This window comes from Uloborus diversus, unplaced genomic scaffold, assembly GCF_026930045.1.
Source record: "Uloborus diversus isolate 005 unplaced genomic scaffold, Udiv.v.3.1 scaffold_1190, whole genome shotgun sequence".
NCBI classification, from domain to species: Eukaryota; Metazoa; Arthropoda; class Arachnida; order Araneae; family Uloboridae; genus Uloborus; species Uloborus diversus.
In genome coordinates this window covers 29,139-47,235 of record NW_026557866.1, presented here as the reverse complement: position 1 = coordinate 47,235, position 18,097 = coordinate 29,139, and the positions used below count along the sequence as shown (strand labels likewise).

General features: G+C 31.8%; 1 protein-coding gene across 1 annotated transcript in view; it reads left to right on the top strand.

Annotated features, from left to right (window-relative positions):
- LOC129232353 (1-phosphatidylinositol 4,5-bisphosphate phosphodiesterase gamma-1-like) overlaps positions 1 to 18,097 on the top strand; it is a gene marked incomplete at both ends in the record, with an annotated part of 52,053 nt that overhangs the window by 7,594 nt on the left and 26,362 nt on the right. Inside the window, 5 exons of the mRNA XM_054866502.1 lie at positions 1,084 to 1,169; positions 8,135 to 8,255; positions 9,506 to 9,591; positions 10,249 to 10,331; positions 16,855 to 16,921. Coding sequence (XP_054722477.1) covers positions 1,084 to 1,169; positions 8,135 to 8,255; positions 9,506 to 9,591; positions 10,249 to 10,331; positions 16,855 to 16,921 — 443 coding nt within the window. The remainder of the gene's footprint in view (positions 1 to 1,083; positions 1,170 to 8,134; positions 8,256 to 9,505; positions 9,592 to 10,248; positions 10,332 to 16,854; positions 16,922 to 18,097) is intronic.

Here is an 18,097-nt window from a genome sequence, read left to right as displayed (position 1 = left end):
GATGATTTTGAAAGAAACCTTTGAGCATTGTATATACTCGATTTTCCGAAACTTCTTTGAATGGAAAATCGTTTTTCCTTTGTGGAAATATTATCTACACATCTAAAGCATTTCAAATATAAATTATGTTTTTTATGCATACTACACTTGTACTAAATTATTATTGCTACTATATTTGTTTCAATGGTTTTAAATTTTTTTAGCTCTTCTGCTCTGAAGAGTAGCATATGTAATTGTGAATAATCTGACAATTGATATATTTTCAAGTTTATATGTGTTTGACATTTGAGGCAGTGAGAAGCAAAGGGATGTAAGTAGCAAAATTGAAAATTTGGAGATTGCCAGTACACATGGTACTGACTCTGTCTTGAGGCAAGAGATGGTACTAGTAACCCTGGTAGTTGCTGCTATACACCATGATTTAGAAAAATTTCAATGAAAGCCTACCTAGGATGTTATCTTTAAATGTGTTTTACTCAAAAATTGAAAATCTCCACTTACATCCCTTTGTTTCTCAGTGCCTCATTTGAAATCTGAGAACATAAAATAACAAATTTTGTTTTGTTATGAACATTGGAATACATAGAACTCAAAATATTGCATTCTGCATGTACGAGTATACATGCATGTTTCTTGTTATGAAATACAATCTGTTTGACAATAATGAGGGGGGGGGGGGAGGGACCACAAGTATTCATTTGCTTCTTTTTTATTTGGAGTTCCTTTGTATTAAAAAAAGAAAAAAAAACTTACTTTACTTTTCTTTTTCTCTATTTTTTCTTTTGTTTTATTTTGATTATGCAGCACTTTCAAAAATATTGACTCATGTTATTCTAATCTGTAATGGTTTAACTTTTGTTGAAGCAATGTATGAAATAAATAATGTTGCATGTTTTAAATCCTTCAAAAATATAAGTTACAGAATAGTAGCTAGATTGCCATATGATGTTCACTTTTTACCATACTTATTTAATCCATAAATATTGGAAGTTTTTGGCTGCCCATAATGTTGAATTTGTATTGGTAGAAGTTGGTTTATGTAAAAGTATGTTTACTGAAAATCACTTATTATTTTATTTTTAGATACTTAACTGGTGATCAAGTTAAATCTGAATCCTCTACTGAAGCTTATGCCAGGTGTCTTCGGATGGGTTGTCGGTGCATTGAATGTAAGAATTAATTTTTTGTTTTCATCATAAATGACAAAGTTCTATTTTATTTAATTGGTCCTCTTTTTAACATTGTGAGGATGAATTTCTGTTTAATGCATCTAGCTTTATAATACCTATCCTGATTGCTCTCTCCTTTATTATGGCTATAGTAATTCTGTCTATCAATCTGGCTTATAGTTCTTTGGGGTCATGCTCTCTTTTAGGCAGTTATGTTGCAGTGTTAAATTATCTGTACTGGTTTTTAGCTACATTATTTAAAAACTAGACATGGGCAATCTTGCTCCTTTTAATGATCTGTTCATCAGAGGATTGATCTTTTTTTTACCCATGCATTAAACTTGTTCTTTCGAAAAATTTATTTAAATTTTGAAAAAGTTCATTAAAAAATTATCAAGTATAAATATGTAAAATTCTAAATTAATTAAATTATTTATACATAGTCTGAAAACCCTGAGTATATACTATAAAAATAAAACTTAATTCATTAACTTGCTGGTATAAACAAGATGGCAGCAAAAAACTGAAGAGTGATTTGCTGATTGGTTTTAGTATTAAATAGAAAAGAGAAACAAAAAAACTAACAGTATGTTTACTTGTGTAGACTGGTGTACTTAAAGAATAATAGAAGTAAAAATGTAGGAATAAATAACCTGAAACAAGTATTTGTCGAGTGCAATGTTCTTAACCAGGACCAATCAGAAGCCATGTCAGCCTAATCAGAAACTATAGGGCAAGCTAAGGATTCGAGAAGTATTTATAAGTTTTATTAGTTTCATAGGGAGAGGGGGCTGCATGGACCAAACTGAGATGGAGCTTGGTTCTCATTCTAAACCGTTTACCATTAAAGTGAACAAAATTTGAGAAGAATACTATTAGTTCAGTGTTCAGTGTATTGTCATATGGGTGAATATACGCTATTTGAATTTCAACGGCGCATAGATTTTTTTTAGGTAAAATAAATTATACTATTGTTATCGCATGCTTAATTTATAAAGAATATTGTCTTTTATTTGGCTCACACGGTCGATTCTCGAAAACTGTTTCATTTTTGCAGTAATAAGCTGAAAATATTTTAAAATGCATACTCCCCTGGCTTCCCTTTTTCACCTTTTTGTAAAAACAATATCAGCTCTCTTTTTTAAATAACCTGACATAATGTATTTTACTATATTCATACTCCTGAATAAACATCAAAACACATTAAAAAATCTTTATATATTGATAGGCAAGCCTTTTTAATTCGGCACCGATTTCTCCTCTGTTTGTGAACCGATTTCCTTCAATCTTTTTTTGTTCGGTAGCTATTGCCCAGTTTTAGTGTCATCAATAAATTTTTTTGAGATCGAACGCTTATTAATGGAGATATTAATAAAAAACGCATTTTCGTGCTAAATGGCTCTTTCTACGCGAACGGATGGTCCAATTTTTTCGAATTTGACATGGTTGGAAAGATCTTTAAAAAACACTCCTAACAAAAAAATTGTCGTGGCGCCCAAGGTCCAATAACCTAAATCCACTAGAAAAAAGTTATAAGCATTTTTAGTTAGCGAAAGTCAAAAATTTTAATTTTATCTCTTTTCCATTGTTGAAATACATTGTTGGAAGCGTGAAACATTAAGTTTTAATTCATTCTTTAAACCGCTTTTTCTACACGAAAAATGCATTTTAGTGCTTCAAGTTTGGTGTGGTTGGAAAGAGCGTGAAAAATATTTCTAAAAACGTTTACCTCCCGTTTTACGGCTCACAAACTGAAATTCGCTACGATGACTAGAAAAGAAGCTAGAAGCAATTATAAGTTAGCGGTAATTCATTTTTATTTGATTTTTCACACGACTTAGTTAGCGTGAAGAAATTGCTGGATAATATTATATGTTGCCATTTCTCGCTTGTGCGTAAAGAAATTAAATTATTGCATTTGTTTTTATTATTAAGGCTTTTTGAGTAACTACGGCCAGTTAAAATATTTTCATTTTGAATATGTTTTCGCGATTTTAATGTTAAAGTAAATTATTTTCCGGAGTGAGGAAAGACTTTCAGTTTCGATAAAATCACCTTCATAAAAAAAACCTCCCAATAATACCTGCATTTGCTATCACCACAAACAGATGTATGTCAAGGTGAAACTTCCGATAAAATTGGCGTATTATTACGGCGTCCAGTACTTTCGCAAGGACAATTATATTTTGCAGCGATTAGAGTTCATTCATTTGATTGTTAGAAATTTTGTATTTCTAACTGCAAACGTCATGCCAACTTTCACAAAGAATATAGTTTGTACAGAAGTGTTTTCATGTTAAAGGAGTTCTGCGAGATCATTTCATACAGGAAGACTTCCATAATTGTAAAATTGGCGAACTTTATCCATTGGTATAAAATTTTTGGCACCAATGCCAGCACGAGAAATATTTTTCTTTTGCATTCGTAAAAGAAGAGGAGAGAAATGTCTATTTGCAAAAGCTGACTATACGAATGTCCCTCTTTAAGGTGGCGTTCATTAAATTGTAACCGTACGTGACAAGGGGAGGAAATAAATGACAAGAGGGACATGCAATATGGAGAAAGTGACATCAAGTCATTTTTGATATGAACGTTTATGAAAAACAGTGTGACATATGGCAAAGGAAAGAGGGGGTATGGTGAAGTGTGATGCTTTGTGACAAAGGGGAGAGGGATCAAAAATTTTGAAAAGTGCATCAGCCAGTTATCCCCTAAACAGTAAACAAATCACAAAGATGATTTCTTTATTAAATAAAATGGCACTATTATTATGACGTCCAGTGTTTTTTATTGGACAATTTTTAATGTAGCAAGTAGGATTCGTTCATTTGACTGTTTGAAATTTTATATTTCTAATTGCAGAGGTCAAATATAACTTACTCAATAATACTAAACTTTTAAAAAGAAATAGTGTTAATGTAAAAGTTTTACGTATAATCTGAGTTTTGCAGCATCATTTTATTCAGAAAGATTTCGACAATTGGAAAATTGGCGCTCTTCATCTATTGGCGTCAAATACTTGGCACCAATTGCAGCGAGAGAAATATTTTTTCTTTGCATACATGAACAAAGAGTAGGGGAATATATATTTGCATACGGTTACCACAAAACAGGGGCTGCGCATGAATGAAGCCCCTCTTTAAGGTGGGGTTCACGAAATAGTAAGTTTGTGACGAGGGAGAGCAAAAAACGACAAGAGGGACAAACAATGAGAAGAACATGACAACAAGCCTTTCTTTAATAGGAACGTTTATGAAAAACAGCTTGACATGTGACAAAGGGAAGAGGGGGTATTGTGAAGTGCGAAACTTTGTGACAAAGGGGGGAGGGTGTCGAAAATGTTGAAAAGGGTGACATCAGTTATGCCCCGCCCTTAACCATAAACAAATCACAAAGACGTCTTTTTTTAATAATTGTATTTTTATTGCGGCATCCAGTGTTTTCGAATGGACAGTTATATGTTGCCACGAGTAGAGTTTGTTCATTTGTTTCTTGGAAATTAATATTTCTAATGACGAAGAACCAACTTATTCAATAATAGTAGACGCTTTATAAGTAATATTGTTCACACAGAAGTTTTACATATAAACTGAGTTTTGATGCTTCATTTCATACGGGAAGATTTCGAAAATTGGATAATTGGCGATTTTTATCCATTGGCGTGAAATTTTTTGTTTCCAATGCCAGCGCGAAAAATGTTTTTCCTTTACATACGTAAACGAGTAGGGAAATACCTATTTGCATAGGCTTAGCACAAAGCAACATAGTATCCAAAATAAAATTATTCTAGCCAAGAATTTGACGACCACACTAATTTTTCAATGGAGTTGTTTCCTTCAGTCAAAAGTACTACTTTTAGTCACTGAAATTGATCGAATAAGCAAAATATAAATAAATAAATTGGAGCCAGAAAAGACTTTTATTTTTCCAACAGTTATTTTATTATTAAATTTGTTAAATGTCCAATTTTGAAAATAAGGCATGGTCTTTATGACGTTACAAGTGATGTACTTTGGCGGGCTACTCCATTGCTGCTCTAATTGTTAACGCTTTGATGTCAACCGTGTTTCCAAGTTATGATAATTTTCAATGTGTGCTAATGGCATAAGTGAATGGCATTTAATCGCTTATGATGCCATGCGCAGAAGCGTAAAAAATGAATAACAATTTTCACACCGATTAAAATAAGTGTTAAAAAATATTAATATTTATCAAATTATTTAAAAAGTGGTTAAAACCCATGTTTTAAACCATGCTCTTTCTGAAAAAAATACTTTTAAAATTTTGGAAACGCTACCCCATTACCAAAATATCCCCTTTCATCCATTTATTTTGAGATTAACAGACGAAAAGCAAAATTAGAATAAATTGTTACTGTTTGGTATTGTGTGTACTTATAAAAACTGTATGTTTCCTGATATGGAGTAAACATGAGTAGGAGTAGAAAAAAAAAATGTTGCAAATATTTAAATTCATACAAGTTTTCTCAAATATTCATTTATGAATATGGTTGAATTTCGACCTCAGGACGAACACTAGTATTTATTACTATGCAAAAAAATAGTGATTTTTTACGTCGCAGAAGAAGAGTGTCACCTTCACCTGGCAAAATTGAAAGACTGAATTTCAACATTAAAACTGCTGTAAGATCTCCTTAACCACAAATAATCTGCGTAATACAGACTAAAGTTAAAAGCTAGCTAACTATTTCGATCAAAATTCAAGTAATATTGCATCAGTTCTCGTTATAAGTGTCACAAAGTGTGCTTGCTCCAGTCGTTGCAGTATTTAACCTGGTATGTAAATGTTTTTCTATTTTATCATTACATAAATGTAATTTTTTACAATGAAATGTTTATTGTGTGCAGACATCATGGATTACATTTAAGTTCTAGTAAAAAGATTGTGTGATGTTTTTTGACAGGATCTATCTTACGATTATAAATAAAGCTTTATGTTTTTTGTTCTACTTGCTCATTCCAACTCATATATCATGATGGACATTAAAAAAAAGAAAACAGGGAGAAGTAGATTGGAAAAAAGCGTGAAGCTGAAATATTACTTTACCAAGAAAGTAAAATTGATCCGTATAAAAATTCTGAATTAGAAGAGAAAGGAAAAGTGAAACTATATCAGATAAATAAGGAAAAAGAGAAAAAAATTAAGAGCATAACATAGATAACTCTGCCAATAGTGTTGCTCCCCTGACAATTTTCCACTGGTGCCTATGAAACTGAAAAAAATTTAAACAATCTCTGGTCTTCATCTTTACAAACTCAAACATAACGGCAACTAGTGAAACAATATTAAATGAAATAGATGACTTTTTCTTTGGGGACATAAAAAAATCACTTACCGTATATTCACCTATTTATACTAGGGATGCGACAATAAGCAAATTGACCGTTTACCGATTAATCTGCTTTTGATGATGGGCCAACTAATGATCATGATGATATTAAATACTGCAATTTCTCCATTACCGTTTTAAATATATATATATTTTCAGAATAATATTTCTAGCTTTCATTCAATTTCCGTGAGCAAATTTTGCTATTATTGTTGATAAAGTTACATGTTAATTGGACATGTGTGAAAAATTAAGATATTTAGTTAGTTTGTGAAATACACCGCCAGCTCAGTCATTTCCAGCCGAGGACTGCAGTTTCGTGCTTATTAGCACTCATCAGTCCAGCATAGGAAAGTGACTGAGCTGGAGATGGAAAACCTCTTATGGAAGCCAAGAGTGCGAAACAAACTGGTAGCTAATATAGAATTAGCAGACCAGACGAGTGACCGAAGCAATGGTTCGGTTCAACTCGAAGATTGAACGCAGGCAAGGTATAATCAGTAAATTAACCGCTCATTAGCCAGGGCTAAAGCAAAATACGTGAAATACACCGCCAGCTCAGTCATTTCCAGCCGATGACTGCAGTTTCGTGCTTATTAGCACTCAATACTGATAATTTACTGATTATATTTAGTTAGTTGCCTGTATTCAGCAGACACTTATAACTTAGTAGCTATGTTTTTTGTTTAGTAACCACTTAATCCAAGACTTTTATCTTCATAAAATTTATAAAGTAACCTTTAGACACAAAGTTGAAAGATAGGACATGGAAAAAAGTATTGACATATGAAGCATGCTGCAACATTGAAAAACCATATTTTTACAAAATTAGCATTGCTTCAACCATCAGTTTTTGTAAAAAAAAACTTAAAGCATGAATGTGAAATGTTTAAAAATCTAATGATAAGTTAAATCTAATAAGTAAATCTAATGATAATCAAAAATAAAATGAAGCATTTTGTGTAGGGGGAAATGTTTGTGAAATCAGCAATTTTTATATCCTGACAATCCTGAAATACTTGGTACCTTAAAGTTTGGTAGTTTAAAAGTACTTGGATTTAATTTGTCATAATAGTGTTACGTGAATGTCAGATGTGAGGATTAATTTCAATATTTGTTTAAGTTTTGCTCAAATTTTATATTTTTTGTCTTTATTTTAAACTACTTTCATTCTACACGTTATGCTTATTTTGCAGAAAATTACATTCATGTGTTAATAAATTTATTCATTGTGTTTTATTGTGCAAAGAATATTTAAAGATTCAAAAGTTATTAAATAGTATTTGAAAAAAATTTTCCCTGTCTATTATGAATAATTCACTAAGTGACCAATTACCAATTAATGATGATTCATCAGCACATCAGTATTATGTTCCAAATTCCTAACCTCTAACTGTTCAAAGGAATGGTCATTCATTCTTGAGGGGACCATATTGTGCCATTCGTTTTAAGGAGTTGGTATTTTAGATCCGTTTGTTCATGCACAACTCATAACTATTGAAAATTTTATTTTAACTTTGACTAAAATGATTTTGATTATCTAATCATATTGTAGCAATATGTTTGATGCCATTTTCAACAAGTTTATCTGCCATTTTTTTTTTCATTTTTATAGTGGACTGCTGGGACGGTCCAGATGGAATGCCGTATGTGTATCACGGTCATACATTAACAACTAAAGTAAAGTTCATCGACTGCATTAAAACAATTAAAGAACATGCATTTGTCACATCAGAGTGAGTAAATTTTGTTTTTTAATAATCACTAGAAAATCGCCCGTCAAAGTATGATGGGTGAAAATTGCTTCTACATTTGAATGAAGCAATTGCCTGTTTGGAGATATTTTAACCCTAACTCCAGTAAAATAACCAGTAAAACAGTTAAGTTACCACATGCAGTTCATTCTTTTCAAAATAAAGCATTTCCCTGCATGTCAAATATTACCAAAAAATATTAGCAAATTATCATGCCATGGTGCGAATTTCATTGTTGGTGACATCAGTGTTACTTGATCAGTGAATTCGCTATTATATATATGAGAATGGTATATTTCTGTAATTAGAATTAAACTTGGATCTCCAATGTTCAATCTTGAAAATGTAACACCAAAGTCATATTGTGATTAAAGTGAAAAAAACAACATAAATAAAGCACAAATATTGGAGAAGATACAGCATATAGCTATTTCAAGGCTACAATGGAGCCTCTTCATCAGTGCAGAAAGCTCACCAACACAACCAAAAGTTGCGAGAGTTCAGTTCTCTCGCAACTTTTGGTTGTGTTGGTGAGCTTTCTGCACTGATGAAGAGGCTCCATTGTAGCCTTGAAATAGCTATATGCTGTATCTTCTTGAATATTTGTGCTTTATTTATGTTGTTTTTTCACTTTAATCATATTGTAGCGCAAAGCTTATATGATAATTTTTCATATAAAGTCATATTGGTCCAGAAGTGAAATGTCTGTCAATGGGCATAACTGAGCATTGATGATGGTCTTTCAACTTCAACATCATTTGCATTTCTCCCATACTAAACATTTACCCTTAAATAATCTATTAATAAAACTTCTGCACAATGATGTGTATAAAAAGTGAATGTAATTGAAGTGATTAGAGATTAAAATTTTGAATATGATCACAAGCATTTTAAAATCTAATTTTAGAAATATATTTCTTTTCTTTAACATGTCAAATTGGCAAATTTTGCTGCATATCAGCAGTTTGATTTTTATGGAAAAAATTGCTCTGCAAAAGATATGTTTTAAAACTTTTTTTCTTATGTTTTCCTTTTAAACTATTTAAAATTCAATTAAGTTACATCGTTGCCTCAGAGCAACAGTACGATATCTTAGTGTCATTCCTGGGATTAGATGTCTTAATGTTGCTTTGAGATAGCGACATGCATATAAAGCTTGTTTGTTTTCGCAAAATTTTGTGGTATTTTATCCGGGATAGAATGTCTTATTTTATTTTAATGGTTTTCTTCAGATATCCAGTAATACTTTCAATTGAAAACCATGCAACTCTGCCTCAGCAACGAAATATGGCCGCCGCTTTTATTGAAGTTTTTGGAGGTATTTTATGCTTATTTATACTGCAGTTTTTAAAAGCATTGTAGAAACCTACAATGATATTTTTTTTTTTTAAATTCTTGTTCTCCATGTAATTGCATTTTTTATTATACTTCATAAGCAATCTATTTCTTTTACTTGGTATTATTTAACAATCTTTGCAATAGTAGAGTCTTCTGGAAACAAGTATCTTTTATCAAATTCTTCCGTGAATAAAATCTCACTATGAACAGAAATTTTTTCGGGGTTTAATAGCATTAAAATGATTTTCTATGTAACTGAGTAACTTGTTTCCCCGTTATAGATTTTTCAGTTTGTGCTATTTTTGAAAGAAAAAGAAAACTCTTTCTCCGTCTTCTTCACCCCCTATTGTTCTCATTTTCTTTTGATTGATGATAGTTCATTAAAAAATTAGAATGAATTTCAGCATTCATTCAGAATTAGCAATTTTGGAATTAACAAGAACCCACAGAATCTATTAAGATAGTTTGTTTCGTCGAGCAACCAAATTGTTATGTATTCAAATTCTTGAAATTAAGTAAAACTCAATTATAAAGTTGTGCATGCTGCTTACATATTTCTAATTTTAGGGAGGCAAAGCATTACATTTCCATTTTTTTTTATATTTTTATATTTAATGGAACTTTTTCTCTTTTCCAGATTCTCTTTTGACGCAACCAATTGAAAGAGATGGTACACAGATGCCTTCTCCTAATCAATTGAAAAGGAAAGTAATCATAAAGGTAATATCAACTGTACTTAGTTCTTGCTTTTAATCCCATTGGGTAGTATAATATTATGATCATCCATTTTAATTGAAAATTCGGAAAACTAATTAGGAGCCAAAATTGTCCTTCCTTTCCAAAAATTCTTTTTTTTTTAACTTCTGAAAATCCTAATATTTTGAACTTTGTCCAGAATATCCTAAAATTTTCATTTACTGAAATCCCATTTTTGCAGAAGAAGAAAGTTCCTCTTAAATCGATTTAAACTTTATCTATTGTGTGTTGTACTCTTATTGTTTACATTTCAAACTATTTACATTTTTAACTGGAAGCTAATAAAAGTGAGCATCTGTCTGATTTTTAGGGAATTTTTTCTAAAAACCCCTCAGAAATGACCCACCCACTCCTATGATGTTTTGTGGAATTCAAATTGAAAAGGTGGTTGGGGAGGGGTCACAGTTGCTAGACTTCAATAGTATTGGTTAATAGTCTTAATTTATGCCAATTTTTTTTATATATATATAAGCCAAAACTCATTTTTATGCATGAATTCTTTCTTTTGATGTTATCAGGGTTGCGCCAAGCCTGATCGGTGCCATTGTGCAAATGTCTTTTGAGCGCCTTTATGCTCTGGCATTCGAGGAAAATATAGTTAGCACCTGGAGGTGGGTTTTCTAGACATATATGAAATGAAAAAAAAATACGTTTGGAAATAAATTTATGCAAAAAATATTGTGTGAATATTTAATTTCACAATGTGTTGTAAATGTTTACTTCATTTCTCGAAATTTTCCGAGTTCAGCAGCTCCTCTGATATGCTAATAATGCGTTTTGTGGTGGAAGAAAATATTTTAATATCTAAGTTAAAGCCACTTTGAATATTTATCTAATCTCTAAGTGATGAACAATTAATAAAACTTTTATGCCTGTCAAAACATGACTGCAGGAGCAAAAGCCGCAACTAGAAAATAGTTTTTTTTTTGGGGGGGGGGCACAAATTGAAAAAAATCTCTCTTTTAGTAAAAGGAGTCCAGGGATTCTCCCCGGAAAAAATTTTGAAACTTGTATTTTGAAAAACGCAAATTTTGACGGTCTTAGGTGGTGTTATGGGGGAGGGGGGGGGGGAGGTACAAGCGACTCCACAGAAGTATATAGAAGTTGAATCCTTAAAATACGATTATAGGCCATATTTATTGATGTTAGTATAAGAGATGGAACTCTGAGATTCTACCCGATCGTGTTTTTTCTTGAAAAACAGATAGAAATTAATTCCCTCCTTTTCTCCCCTCCAATTTTTCGAAATTGAAAACGCAATTGTTGACAACTTTGAAGATTTTTACAAGAAGGGAATTCTGCAGCCCCCCCCCCCCTGGAAAATGTTTCAAAATTAAAGTCCTAAAAACTTAAGCAATACTCTATGATATTGGAAGTGGTTCAGAGGCCATTCTAACTTAAATTTTTCGTAATTCATGTTTGAAAAACCTAACTTTTGATGATATTTAAGGAAGGAGGTTCGGAGGCCCGTGCCCGAACATTTTCTGAAATTGAAGTTGTAAAAACGTGATTATAAGACCATATTTGGTAATATTATAGCTGGCAATCTTTCGAAATAGAAACACTAAAAATGCAATTTTAAGTGATTTTAGAATGGAGTTTCAAGCAATGTTGTTTCGTATTTAGGAGCTTTCGCGAAATTTTGTCAAGTTTAAGGTCTGGAAACAAATTTTGGGATGATTCGTAATGCTTTTGGCCGGGAGGGTGGGTGGGGGGGGGGGGGGAATTCGGTGAAGTAGCATTTTGAAAACTTTTTTTTTCAGGCAAACTAGAAAAAAGAAAAATAATAAGAAAAAAAGAAAAGAAATAGGACGGAGAGGGAGTAGTTGACCAATTTGCTGAAATTATTGAGAATTTTTAGTTCAAGGATTTCTTTTTAAAAGAAGTTAAAGTTTTACCCCAACATCATTATTTTTTCTTTTTTGAAATCACTTGTTTTCCAAAGACGCGTTTTTTCCCCCTTCAATGGTAAACATTTTTGAAAAACATTCAACTAAGCATTCTGGAGGGGAGGGGGCACGGGGCGGTGCACCAGAGGGGTGCCCTGTGGACCCATCCCCCTTTCTGGTTGTGCAACGGAACAGGAGGGTACTGATTATATTTCTGAATTGAAGGATAATATTGTAGAGGATATTTCACCTAAAAATTTGAAACTGAAACTTACTGGTAAAACGAATGGTTCGAAAGTACGAATCGTCAGAAAGGCATTGAATTTAATATCTAAAACCAACACATTGTCCAAAGCTCTTTCTTTAATTTAATGCACAAATAGTTGAAGAAAAAAGGGATGGAGGAATTGAGTAATTATGGTCAAGTTGTTACTTTTCAGAACTAAAAAGTTGATCCAAATTATTGTTTACAATTCATGCATATTGCACACAAGTAAATAATATGCAAATGTGCTTACCTTGTTTTTAATGTATAATAACATGATGCAGTGAAGTTACCCCAAACAATAGTTAAAAATCACAGAAAGACATATTGCACAAATTACAATAAAACTTATTCACTGCAAAAACCAAAATCAGGAATAGCAAATTTCTGGTGCCGCTTCGTATGCTCAACCTTGTGAAATTATAGACATACCAAAATAACATGGCTTCACATACAAAGAAAAATGCTAATTAATTAGCATTATGTGTTTTCAGTGTAAAGGATTATGCTTTTGAATAACATATTCAGATACAACAAGGCAAATATTTTTTTCTTATAGATAGGCAGCAAGGAGGCTCGCTTGTATTAATGAGTAGTATAATTTCACCGCTACTTTTATAGAAAAATGAAAAGGTTCAATTTTATTTTTTTGGTTGGAGATTCCCCCCCCCCCCCCTCTTGGAGCATTTTTGTTTGGTAGAGCTCGGCGTCTTTTTGATTCTGGCGCCGTCGTGTGCCACACAACGTTGAACATAGAGACGGCCAGTGATGTTCCCATCAAATTTTCTGAGGGTATACTCCCAGTAATCAGCTATGCACAACATGTGTGTGCAATCATATGATAATATGTCATAATATGAAAAATGTTGGAGCTTGAGGGCATTCGCTATGTGTCTAAAAAATGTTTGAGTATACGGCGTATATGGAGTATGAGAGTACCACTGGAGACAGCGCGGCCCTGGATGTTATTATGAAGGAAGGGAAGGAGGTTTTGCATTAAAAAGTGAAAAAGGGCAATTTATGAATATTTTATGCGAGAACAAATTTTGGAGTTTATCTTGATTTCACTTGAGGTAGAAAAAAACTATGTAGTTTTTTTCTCGAAGAGTTGCAGTCCGTAATAAAAATATTGTAAAATTAAGCTTCAAAAGTATTGTATATAAAAAGAAGACTAATAAATTTAAAGCTAAGTTGCAAAACATTTTAACTTACACTAAAGAGCTGTGGACAAAATTATGCTCTAAATCAGAGGTTCAAAAACATTTTCGCTCCATACCGATTTTTTCTGTTTCTCGTGAACCCCCTACACAGCGTCAGTTTCAAAATTAGTACAGCGGTGTAATAGTTACATTTGAGAGTATAAAATTGATTGAATCGGGGCTGAATCCATTTTAACAAATTAGACATTTTTAAGTATATATTTGCACTTTATTCTCGGAATAAAACTGAGGCTTTTAATATTGATCTATTCAAATACAAAGAATCAGTATGCATCCTAATATGAAGTATCAACTCTCTAAAAAGTTTTAATTCAAGAATTATTGATTGTACATGTTGCGGGCGTAACCATACGGTCACATTGCAACACATACAAATTATTTTTAAGTGCAAAAATTTGTTTTAGAAAGTTGATGCTTCATAATTATTATGATATATAATGGTTCTTTCTATTCGAATATATCAATACTAAATGCTAATGTTGAAAATTCTAAGAAATAAATGCAAATATAAGCATAAAAATATCAAACCTATGCCTGTAGATTGAGCAATGGATAAGTTTCAGGCTAGATATTCTAAAATCATCAGATGAATGCAGTATGTATGGAAATTTCATGGGGATAATTAAAAATTAATTCGACTGTGTAAAAGTTTGTATTATTACATTGAGAGTTTTGAAATGCTGTTCATATGGACATTTTTAACTTACTTCAAACACATTTTTGATAGCTGTATAAGAGTCACAGTTTGCCAGGATTTACTGCTGAGTAGAATATCAAAAGAAAAAAGAAACTCTTAGTTTTTATTCAAACTTATATTAATTTCAAAGGAACAAAGTGCAAATCTGATATTTCTATTTCAAAAAGAGTTTAAACACATACACACATTCACATATATATACATATACACACATTTAAAACATGAGATAGATTATAAGAACAGTTTAAGTATAAATTCAAAGAAATTGAAAGAAAAATGAAAGAATAAACACTAAAGTGTACTGAAATGCCCACGCAAAGCTGCTAGAAACAAAAACAGTACAAACATATTCATGAATAAACAATCAAAATAAATTGGAAATTGCAAAAAGCAAGAACATGGAAACAACACCAAAATGAAAAAGGTAAACCAGGGACCAATACTTTCTCAATGGGAGAACCAGTCCTTAAGTCAGGGTTCGTACGCGGGTCATGGAAATTCTGGAAAGTCATGAAAAGAAAATAAGCAAATTTCAGACCTGGAAAAGTCATGGAAAATTGAAATTTTCAGTCTAAGTCATGGAAATTTATTTTCAGTCATGGAAAAATGTTCTGGGAAAAAGTAGCAGTAGCTAAAAAGAGTATTAGAAATCTTGAGTGATTTAGTATTGCACCATGAAAGCTATTTAAACTGGAAAATTGAATGATTTTAGAAAACATTGCATCCAAGTTAGTTTCCATCACTCCTAAATCTTTATTTTAAAATTTATCAGAGTTTATCTCAATTTGTTGAAGGTTTTGGACAATCTTTAGTCATGCGATAAAACACAGAAATAGGGGAATTCTAGTGCTCAAAAACAGTAGCGCCCAATATACGTTCAGTGTCATTATTCAAACATGTTCTGGAATTTCTCTGAACCTATTAATTTATATGCATTTGAAAATGTACAAATAAGTAAACACGTACATTTAAATCAAAAGATTTATTTACTATGAAATGTTTTTATTTTTTTAAAAATAAATATCTGGTTTACAAACATGAATTTACTAAAGAATGTGGCTTTATTTTAAAGAACCAAAAAATTATCAAGTTGACACTAAAAGGCAACTTTTGAAGCAAATTTATTGAAACTTAGTAATGATTCATTCAACCTTTTCCCTAATCATTATCATTCTGCCTGTTTATAAAAAAATTGTCGACATTTAAGCATCATTCACTGTAGTTTTACTTAACTTAAACTTATATGATGAAAACAGGTAAGAATTATTCAGTTTTTTAGGTGTGCACTGATATTTTTTCAATCGGGTAATGGCATTCACAAAGAAGTTTAGCTAATGCTCATTTCCAAAAAAAGAAAAAAAAGGCAAGTTTGATATTAAATAGTACTATTCTCTTCACGTAATAAGATCATGAAAATTTTCATGAAGTCATGAAAAGGTTCTGGAAAAGACATGGAATTTTTTCATCCAAATAGAGTATGAACCCTGTTAAGTTCACAAGGTCCTTTCTGTTTAGTAAGAGGGAAGGTCCCAATAACTTGCTACCCTCCCCGAGAGCGTTGGAGGAAAATTGAACATGAAAACATACCTGTGAGATCCTTGGAGGAAAATTGAACACAAAAACAAACAAGCATTTCTATTCCTTTTGAAGGTTCACTCGAAAGCTCTTTCCTTCTTTATATATCAGACACATGCCCCAGATTTCATGAAGGAGGGGGGGGGGATCTGTGTTTTTCATCCTTGCCTGGATTTTTAGAAAAACATACGTGTGTGTGTCAAATCACATACATTAAACAATTGATTATCCGCAGGGAATTATACACAATGCATGCAGATTATCTGCAGTCTTTCACCATACATTCAAAAAATTTGGTGATGATTAACTGAATGTAGATAAATACATCCATTTTAACTTAACAAGTAAAAAATCTATTTTTAGACAGTCATAGTTCCCCACCAATAACATAAAATTTTCCAAAGTCACCTGACTAGTTAAAACTTGATTTTTTAGATTGACACTACTTACTGCTTTAGATCAACACTACTTACTGAAATTAAGATCTATAATACTATTTAAGGATATTAAACAAGTGACCTAGAAAAAGTTCCCCTCCTTTCCCCTTATTAGGTTCATCAGTCACTATCGCTAGGAAGTTTCATTGTATGCTCTTGCTTCCTGTGAACTTTGTATAATAGAAAAAAAATATTATATCAATGTAAAATATTTAATTTAGCATGTAGAATTTTCTTATATACTATAACTGATTTATTTACTTTCTATAACTGATTTGAAAATCAAGATTTCTATCAAGATTTTTCCATTAAAAATTGAATGTTTGATTTATTTTTTCCTTTAATGTTAAAAGATGAATTTTTAGCCTTAAAATATGTTGAAGAATTTTTAATTTTGTTTTCAGCATAAAAAACTTCCTGAAAGAGATGGTCATGAGGAACGAATTGTTTTGCGCAATGAAAGAGATGAAAGTAAGATTTCTTTCTCAATTTTTCGAATCCATTCTTTAAAATAGTGTTTTAACTCGCAAATAAAAATGAAATTTTTATAGTAAAATCAGTATGAGTTTTGAAAATCTGAGCCTCAAAAGTCCAAGGTTCCATTTAATTTGATATGAGTTATTAATTACTTTAAGGTCTCTTTTTTTGCAACTAAAAATGATTTGCATTAAAATCTGAAAATCAAAATCTTTTGTAATCGCAATACCTCTTTCACTCAGCAAAAGTAATAATTGTTTATTTTCAATAACACTTGTAGGTCCAGGTCCATATCTGCTTATCTGAAGACCCTACACTTGGGGGTGGGGAGGGGGGAGCACACCAATGAGAAGTTCATGGCACAAGAGACCACAAATTGTAAATTTCAAGCAAATTTTTGATTAGAAAAATAAAATGTTACAAAAAGCGTTAAGGATTCTCAAATTTTTAAAATATTGTAATGAGAAGTAACACAAAAGTCTAAATTTTAAGGGTGAAAACAAAAATTTAATTCTAACAAAAGATTGAAGTTCAAGCATAGTATCTCTATGTAAATAAAATCTTCTGTTTGTTTGGGTTTCTGTGTGTGTCTGATGTCCATATGAGCTGTCATCTGGTTATTTAGGCCAAAATTTTCACAAATAAATAACCTGAACTATGAAAAGTAGGTTGTTGGCACTGGTGCAAGACCTTCCGTCCCAGGACGGATTTCCGTCTTTGACACAATTTTCGAGACGGAGGTTGGGACGAAAAGAAATTCCATCACTTTCCTTCAGTTTTTACTTAAAAAAGAAAAATTGAGTGTTTGAAGAATATGCTTAATATTACTGGACTGTTCCATACCACAAATTTTCTGTCGATTTTCCTCCATGGGCCTGTTTAGTTTGCAACATGCTTTTGGAGAAGTGGCTTTTAGACTTGTGCCATTTGACTTTTTTTAGGTTGCTCTGTTATTTCCAACTCACTGCATTGCAAGCCGCGGAGTTGCTCACTATTCTCCCTGATTTATCGAATTAATCGTCTCTATTTGAAAATTTAGCCTTTTCCCTTTCTATTTTCGGTCATCCTTTCGTTTTTTTTTTTCATTTGCATTTTTTTTGCAAACTTAACACGCATAAATGACAATTATGTGCGCTCTTAAAATGTCTTAGAGTTGAATCTGAATCACCC